This window comes from Dioscorea cayenensis, chromosome 16 (assembly GCF_009730915.1).
Source record: "Dioscorea cayenensis subsp. rotundata cultivar TDr96_F1 chromosome 16, TDr96_F1_v2_PseudoChromosome.rev07_lg8_w22 25.fasta, whole genome shotgun sequence".
Taxonomy (NCBI): Eukaryota; Viridiplantae; Streptophyta; class Magnoliopsida; order Dioscoreales; family Dioscoreaceae; genus Dioscorea; species Dioscorea cayenensis.
In genome coordinates, this window is record NC_052486.1 from 497,117 (window position 1) to 506,387 (window position 9,271).

General features: G+C 32.4%; 1 protein-coding gene across 3 annotated transcripts; it reads left to right on the plus strand.

The window, feature by feature from the left end:
• Positions 1-1,799: 1,799 nt before the first annotated feature.
• Positions 1,800-9,248, plus strand: LOC120278780 (GBF-interacting protein 1-like). Of its 3 annotated transcripts, none has more exons than XM_039285512.1 (6): positions 1,800-2,082; positions 2,941-2,984; positions 5,933-6,032; positions 6,193-6,313; positions 7,669-8,035; positions 8,126-9,248. In XM_039285512.1, exons 1-6 carry the CDS (start codon positions 1,929-1,931, stop codon positions 8,333-8,335), a joined length of 996 nt encoding a protein of 331 aa, XP_039141446.1. In that variant the 5' UTR covers positions 1,800-1,928; the 3' UTR covers positions 8,336-9,248. The 3 variants fall into 3 exon arrangements, with proteins under 3 accessions (XP_039141446.1, XP_039141447.1, XP_039141444.1); XM_039285513.1 differs by having other exon boundaries at positions 8,132-9,248; XM_039285510.1 differs by having other exon boundaries at positions 7,669-9,248.
• Positions 9,249-9,271: the final 23 nt, after the last annotated feature.

The window sequence follows — 9,271 nt, forward strand, 5'->3', positions numbered from 1 at the left end:
TCATAAATAAAAAAATTTAATTTTTTTGAGAAAAAAATCATCCATTTTTTTATTGAGCAAAAATACTATAATTATATTTATAATAAAAAATATTTTTTTAAAAAAATAAACAATAAATTGGAAATCAGATTAATCTTGAGTTTGTTTAGTAACCAAAAATTTATAGCTACAAAGGAGTTCTAAAAAAATCCCAATTAATTATTTATGGTAATTTAATTTTCTAAAAATATTTTGTTTGGATTATTGCTTATAGGAACAATTTAGAAACTGGATTTTAATTAACAATTCTCCAAAAAACAAATTAGGGATATAAAATTCCAAACCTAATTTATGCTTATCTAATATTGAAATTCCATGAGGAAGAAGAAAAAGGCAAAATTTATTAACTATAATTTTAATATAATTTAGATTTTTATTAACATTGTTATCATAAAATGGATAATAAAGCACGATGTATTAACGATAGTTGTCATAAAATTTAAATTTTTATTGATAAGTTGAGATTAATGGCTTGTTATGATTATTATGATCTATGTATGAAAAAATAATTTTTTTCTTTTTAATATTTTACAATCTTTTAAAAACCAAATAAAAACTTTTAAAACTAACTTAAATTCATTAAATCCTCTTTACATATAGAAAACGTCATCTGTGGGCGTTCCACATATAAGTACAGTAGCCATTAAGCAGCTACAGTGAGAGCTAATTATGGGTTAAGTTGTGTTGATTAGTTTAGATTAGAGTTTTAAAATATTTACTGTAAGTCTAGTAGAAAAGTGTTTCGACGGTTCAGATTTGTTTAGTTACTATATAAAAATTGATTGAATGGTTCAGATCAAATCATTGTGCTAACATGCCTCACCAATAAAAACACAAACATCTTATACATAAAATCAGTGCCAATATATTAAAAGATCGTGAATAATAATAATAACTGGAAATGAACAAAAAGTCCCTCCAAAGTTCATGTATTTACAAAAAAACCCCATGACTTTGAGTATTCCCAAAAGGTCCTTCCTTTTCTCGACGGGTTATTTTTTTCGGACACTGTTTCGACATAAAGGTGATTGATGTTGACGTAAAGGTAATGAGATGTTAACCCGGGTTGGCTCTCGGTTTTTAATGACAGCAATGAATTTTAAGCGGAAAAAGTCAAATTTTTAAACGCATAAATGTCTTTATATGTTAAGTGAAAACTTACGTGGTTAAGCGAAAACATCAAATTTTAAGCAGAAACCCATAATTTTAAGCGGAAAAGTCAAATTTTAAATGCAAATGTGCTATATATTAAGTGACAACTTATGTGGTTAAACAAAAACACGCTATGTTAAATGGAAACTATATATTTTAAGCGGGAAGTACATGTTGTAAAATAGAATAAATTAACGGAGTAAGCTGCATTAATTAAAAAGTAAACTGTCAGGATTGAAAAGTAAATTGTCAAAAAAAGAGGGACTGTCTGGTAAATTCAAATGTCAGAGGGTCTGTCTGGAGATGTTTTGAAACTTTCAGGGACTAAAAAATAATTTTCCCCAATAATAATTCAACTCAATTTACATGACAATAAATAAAATAAAACTAACTTTAAATATATATTTTTTGAGCTTTTTAAGTCAGAGTAAAGCTAACAAATAAACACCTTTGATCTTATTAAGATTGAACAACAATTGACAAATAATGATTTTCTCTGTTTATTAATATCAAAAAAATAAATTTATTTTTAAAAACCATTTCTCAAGTTTCCCAAAAATTTCAAGCCATCAAGAAAAATAAAGCCTAAAGAAAGCCCTAATCACACTTTAATATCACCCTTTTCAATGAATAATTTTGAAGGAAAAGAGAAGCAAAGCAAGCCAAACTAGAACAGCTCTCATTCTCCCCCAAATCTCCATTTTTCTCCATTGATCTCTGCCCAAATCTCTGCGAAGATGAGTGCTAGGGTTGCAATCCCGGCGAACGTGAGGAGAATGATCCAAGACATCAAGGAGATCGCGGGAAATCATGGCGATGAAGAGGTCTACGCTGTGCTCAAGGAGTGTTCCATGGATCCTAATGAGACTGCTCAGCGTCTCCTTTTTCAAGGTTTTATCCGTCGATCCAGCTTTTTGTTTGCTTTTTTGGGGTTAGTTTGTGATGATTTTGAATTTGGTGGAACGGAAGCTAGAGAATGGTTTTGGGTAAAAAGGGATTAATGATTATAAGGGGTTTTTGTTTTTTGAGCATTGATGAGAATAGATTCTTTTTGGATAAAGTGTTGATTGATAGGTTTAATGGAGGAAAAAGAAAAATGGGATTTTGGCGTGAAAGATTAGAGTTTTCGATTAGTAGAGGTTCTTTTCGTATGTTCTATGAGATTAGTTCACCATGACTAACTGTGGTTACTACTCAATGCAGCATCTTCTCTAGCTGGTTGTTTTTCGCCTTCATTTGATTCAATGGCTGGTCTTTTTACTTGTGGATGATTGAATTTGACTCTGCTAGTCTGCTTTGATTTTCTCATGTCTGGTTTAGCTCTATATAAAGCTTTGATTGTTAAGAACTGATTCTACAAAAATCATTTGTGTTGGAATAGCTCAACCAGTAGTTCGTTTTTAAGCCTATGCGCTGCAGAAACACGTTGTGTTGTTATTGTTATCTAACAATCTTCAGTGAGCTACTGGAGACTCACTGGCAGTGGTTTTTACGGCTTCTTTGATGCTGCTTGTGTGATTGTTATATTGTTATATCAATTGATATGGATATGAATAGTGTCAGCCAGAAAGTTCAGTGTCTCTTTACGTGTTGTGTGTATTGTTGCTATCTTATGCTTTTGTCGTGCACTGAATTAATTGGCTTATTATAGGAGTTAATTCTCGCTTGTTATTGGTTAGACATTTGGTTCATGTTTCTCATTTTCTCCACTAGTGATCTGCTAATGCATTGATGCGAATGTTCTTTCAGATACATTTCACGAGGTCAAAAGGAAGCGTGACAAAAGAAAGGAGGTATAGTTTATCTACTTTTACCATATATTATTGTTATAATCTCCCTATCATTGTTTGTTCTTTCCGTGAAATAGACAAGTTGATATGGGTTTTCCCTGTCATGTGATTTTCTTTTAAGTGTGAAAATCGTGTTTAGGCTTTTTATTTTTATTTTTGGAATTTTAGCACCCTTTATCGAAATATTGCATTTCAGCACCATTATTATTTGCTTTAATCTTTTTTGTGGGTTATATAGATGATGTATTGCATGTTTGTAGCCAATCAGTGTTACCAGGATCATGACATAAGTATCAAGAATCCAATTATCCGAGACGTGGAATATTACTTTATGGGCATTCGTTCAAAAGAGGAAAAATGGAACAATCTTCTATTTTAAAAAATTCTTTGGCTGACGCAGAGGCTTCTTGTGCGCCTTGTGAGCCCGTTTGGATCCGTGAAGGAAATCACTTTGAACTGTGCGTCTCTTTTTGTCTTTTGCCCGAATCTTTGAAGGGTATAGAGCTGAGGAGCTCTTCAAAGAGACTGCTATATTCATGATAATGTGTGTGTGTATGTAGACGTGTGAATCTCATCGTTTTTAAAGGGATGGAGAATATTTTAATAAGTTTATAGGTGCATGTAGATATATTGACTGTTGTGAACCACATTATTGCGGATTATTTTAGAGAAATATAACTTAGGATAGAGAATTTAAGGGCTTGTTTGGTCGACATGATAGGATAATGATGGATAAAATAAAATTACCGGATAAGACTATGAAAGGATATGGATATGATGGACATCTTTTAAGCCAAAGGTTTTTGCTATCCTATCCTATGTTTGAAGTGGATCAAATAATGGGAGGTTATGATATAAATTGTATGCCAATAGACAGAGTTACTTTTATGATATAATTATATATAGGTTTAATTGCCGTACAGGTCCTTATAATTGTGTACTTTCTACCTTTTTAGTCATTCTAATATTTTTAAGTACAATTAAGTCCTTATATTTAGTCAAATTGGGTCATTCTAATCCACAACAATATTTTTAGATACAATTAAGTCCTTGCAATTTACACTTGCCCATCTACACAGTGGACTAAAATGACTTTAATTCAACTAAATATAAGGACTTAATTGTACTTAAAAATACATTGCAAGGGATAAAAGGGCAAAAAGTACACAATTACAGGGACCTGTAATTAAACCTTATATATACTTTTTTAAAATAGACTTTCTGGACCTTTTCAGTTATAATTTTGCTTATTTGTACATTAGTTCTATTGTAAATTATCAAAAAATATATAACCCTCAAATAAAACCCACAAACATCTAAATTGCAATATCACCAAAAACATCTTGCAAAAATTACATACCTACCTTGTTAGCAAAAATCATAAAAGAACTCATCGACAAAGCAAAAAAACTAAAGTAATAAAGTTATCAATAAAAAAACAAAGTTCTCAAGTCACTGCTATAAACAAAGTGATATTAACTAGGTAACAAAGTGATATTACCGAATAATAAAGTCTTGGTCTTAAAGCAAAATAGATAATCTTAAAAAAAGAAAATCTATATTAATGATTTACAAATGAATTAGGGAGAAAGAACAAAAAGGTAAATTTTTTTTTTATGGAGGAATATGATGGATTTAGAAATCCTAGACAAGCCAGCAAGAGGGAGAGAAAAAATTCTCTTCAAGCAAGAGAAAGAAAAAGATTAAGGGTTAAAAAGGGTAAAAAAGTAATTTTTTTAATCATGCTCTACCCATTTCTATCCTAATCCTCGCCATAGGATTAGTTATCAGGTTGTGGGTAGGATAAAGTAGTCAATAGGACAACGCTATTATGATATGTTGGTCCACTAAATCAAAGATAAAGAGTAGAATATATCATCTTATCATATTCTATTCTCTTTATCCTATCCACCAAACTGACCCTAAATTATATTAAAGTTTAAATTAAAATAAAATAGAGTTTTTAAAATCATGAAAATGCCTATTAGAAAGATAAGAAACAATTTATAAAGATAAATGTGAAAAAATTATGGAATTTAAAAGATAAGAAAAAGATAAAATAACTAAAAAAAATATGTGCAAAGATACTATGGAAATTTGCTTTTTTTCGTTGGTGATTTGTACAGATACATTTTACCTTTGATTTTCCAATAGTGAAATCTGAAGCGCCTGTGCAAATATTTATTTAACTGTTTCGTACAATATCGTGATTAATTACGATACTAATAAACAGCAAGGGATGTCCTTGTAAGGGTATACCAAACATATGCCTGTTTTCGGCAATAATGTTGAATGTGATGATACTTTTGTTAAAAGGAATCTATTTGGCATCAAGATTGTACTCTAAAATGTGCCATAAAAGACTAGAGTTATGTGGCTTAAACTTATTTATCAACAATCAATTGAATTCTAGCACTTAACAAAAAGTAATTATTTTTCATTATTCCATGTGTAAATGATGAGAAATTAAGATCAATTTGTGACTGACTAAAACATGCATACACATGTGTTCCTGCTTTCCACAATCTTTTTGTGAAGTAAAATTGTCTGGTACATCTGAATCGTGTGCCACTTGGCCAACATATATCAAATAATATGTTCGCCATGCTTTCATCATGCATCCATCATGAGCTAAAGTTGCCTTTTCTGATAATTAGATGATAATGTCAATGATGGTTAAAAATTCCACTGCTGTGAAATTGAATGATCATTTTGAAGGTTTGAAGTTGTATTTTCATTGTTGTGTGTATTTAAGTATTTTGATGAAATGGGGACATTAATTAAGTTCATAGCTCCCCATAATTTTTATTAGTTGAGACCCATAGATTGTAATCTATTTGATTAGCTATATTTGTGCTGTTCAAATCAGAATATTTTAGGTCAGCAATATCTTCTACTTCTAATTATCTTGACTAATGGGCAAAGTCATACTCTGCATTCATTTTCTACAGAGCAACAAAGAACCTACAGATTCTAGATGGAGATCCGGAGTAGAGGGGAGGGGAGGTAGGGGTGGGAGAGCAAACTATTCATCTCGCCATGTAGCCAATGGTATGCGCCTCATCCGATTGTGTCATCTTCAACATTTTCTGAATTGTCAACAGGCTTCTGTAGTAATTCCAATACTGAATTCACTATAATTGAAACACCTTTGTACTGAAAGTTATTTTTTGATAATGAGTCTCAAACACATTTTGGTCACCTTTTGCAGATGCAGGTGGGGGTAAGAATGCCAATGCTGGAAGAGAAAATGGAGCTGAAATAGTTAATGCGAATTCACCTTCGCCCTTAATACATGATGCTGAAATGAAGTCCAGAATTCCTATGCAAAGGTTTTAGTTAGTTTTCCTTTCTTATTTCACTTATCTTAATCTTCCATGTAGAAGCCATACATAAAACATGCATGGATGGATCAATTATTGAAAATCGACCATTTTCTTTTAACAGGATTTGGGCTATTCTTAGGTGAAAACACTTCTAAGATTATGCAAGTTGATCTAATTTAATATGATTTGAAAAGCAGTCCACCTTAAAATGGTTTAGTATCTCCTCTTTCCTGAATTTCATTGATCAATGAAACTTTAGCCCTGAATTTGTAAAACTGCAATCCTTATTTTCCTTAAACATTCACTGTTTCTCAGCCCCAAAAATCACAAACGCCTGTCCACTGTCCAAGATCTTTGCTGAATACATGTGATTTCTGCAATCTGTTTCAACATATAGGTGCAGCTTTTATAACTTATATGCAAGTTGCCTACTAGCAACCTTACTGGCCCTTTGAGGCCCATCCTCTAGTCTCAAAAATCTTACATATTATATTGGAAGTTTTATGTGGTATTCTTTTCTTTGTTTTGCACTATTTTGTGTGAGAAGGATGGAACCAGGACTAATGTCTTGCTTCAGTGTTGTTTATCATAATGACCTAGATGTATAGCACTATGGCTGAATATCCTAACCTAGACTTATTGAGACTGCCACATATTTTATTCGACTATATAGTGCCTATTTGTGAAGCTTTCCCCACTTGAGACTAGAGCACAGAAGATATAATGGATGATGGGCAATGACACGCAAGATCTAGTCTTCTATGATCATCCCATTGTTTTGTTCTTTTTTCTTTTGACATATTCAGAGATATTATTGGTTTCTTTCTGTGATTATTTAAAGAATAAAGAAGATATTGAGATTTTTTTTGGCTTAATGCCACTAGTAAGTTTGTGCTATTGTTTGTTTTGACCCCTAAAGTAAAAACACAAAAATGTTGGTGCTTGGGCCCATGAAGTACGAGAATTTATACATTTTGGTTCCTCTGTTGAATGTTGACTCATTCAAATATGCCATGTGAATGGCTAAATCAATGGCCATGTTAGATGGAGTGGCCAAAACGAAAAAATTCATGTGGTTCATGGCCTGAAATGAAAATTTATTTATTTATTTATTTTACTTTAGGGGTCCAAAACAAATAATGCCTCAAACTTTATGGTCTACTAGTGGCTTACTTGATTTTTTCCCCATTTGGGGTTCTATTGTCTCCAGTTATTTTCATGATAGAATAGTAGATTAGTAGTTGTATAGATTCATTGATTTAATGTTTCTCTAGTGCAACACTTTGAGCTCTCAGTCATTCTTAAGCAACAATGGTTCTGCATGATCAAGTTTGAGTAATTTGCCTGTTTTTTATGCTCAGCTCTTTTGGCGCCCTGGCCAATGGTACCTCAAATGTGAAAAGTTCATTTTCATCTCATGGTTCTGGTTCACAAGTGTCTTATGTCAACTGCATGGCAAAAGCAGAAGAAATCTTCACCACCAATTCTAACAAGAAAGGGACCAACATTGATTCTAAAATTAGTTCTGTACCTAGCCAGCAAATTCCGGTTTCTGCCCAGCGACAATCATCCATGACACCATCGCATGATTCAGAAATATTTGTATCAGCTTCAGATCCTGTAGGGTCTGTACTAGTGCCAAACCTTGATGTTGGTGCTCCTGGTGTGGTTGGAAGCACTAAAAGTGAAGGAGGGAGCCAATCTGCAATTGTCGAAACTGTGAAAAAGGTTGTATCTCATGATTTTGTTGATTCTGAATTCTCATCCATTGGTTCAAATGGGTCTTCAGAAATTGGAAATAATTACATGCATGTAAAGTTGCAGATTAAATCTCCCAGAAATGAGACCAAGCAACCATTAGATGTACCACTGCAAATGCCTCCATCATCTCTTGCCCCTTCTATCAGCAGCAGACCATCTTCTAATTACAGCAACAGATCACAACAGCTAAGTTCTCTGCATAAAGGTATCATTTTCCTAGGATACTACATGTTTGCACATATTATGTACTCTGTCAGCATGCGATAAGTACCCAAGAGTCAATTGACTTTTTCACTCCTTTCCCTAGAGAAGACTTATTATCATACCAATATCTTGTGCTAATTGTAACACTTTAGTTTCTACACTCTTTTTTACAAATACTTCAGTGTAGTCCTGAATGAAAGTTTGGATCTGTTGGATGTGATATACAGTGAACTGAGTCATGGGCAAGTAGGGAACATGTTACTGAAGCATCTCCCACAAAACCTGTTTTACCATTAATTTTACTTATCCTCACTTCCAATAACTAAATTTTGCTACACTGTACACGGTCTTATGCTCAATCCACTTAAATCTAAATCATATGAGGATAAATTGTTTCATCCGGTAGTTTTTTTAATAACTATATATTCTTCGGTTTTTACAACAGTTAATTTTTAGATTCTCAACTGATTTTTGTATAGGGATTAAAATCTGACTTCTACCAGCCCATTTCTTATTGATACTCATGGGTCTATGCCAACCAGGAATCAAAGTAAAAACCCAAAGACAAGCACATGAATCTTGGGATGGGTTTATTTTGGCAGTATGCTAAGCTAGTGAAGACTTAGGGACTCTCAAGTGAGAAGTTTTCGACATAGAAAAGCTGAATAACTGCAATTTGACTAGACATTTTAGTATTTTTTGGGCATTTAAACTTTTCAAGCAATGTGGCTAGTTTCTGCTGTAAAATGAAAGTGACATCAGATTAGAATGCTAGCTAAGCATGCACTATTTGTGTATAAGGATAATATGGCTATGAGATTTCTCTTGCTTCTGCAGACATTAACATGGTCTTTCATTTTTTTTTTAAAAAAGAGAAAAGAAAAAAAAAATGTTGTTTCATAGGATAGTCTTTCAAATTGCACAAAGCATTCAATATAAAGTATGTAAACACCCTCTGTTAGCACTTGTCTTTTATTTATTTATTTATTTATTTACTAC

Excerpts from the sequence above, each read along its gene's own strand:
- LOC120278780 (XM_039285510.1), top strand. The coding sequence starts at position 1,929 with ATGAGTGCTAGGGTTGCAATCCCGGCGAACGTGAGGAGAATGATCCAA. Across the intron at positions 2,985-5,932 it reads AGCGTGACAAAAGAAAGGAG|AGCAACAAAGAACCTACAGA; the intron begins GTATAGTTTATC and ends CATTTTCTACAG. Across the intron at positions 6,033-6,192 it reads ATCTCGCCATGTAGCCAATG|ATGCAGGTGGGGGTAAGAAT; the intron begins GTATGCGCCTCA and ends CACCTTTTGCAG.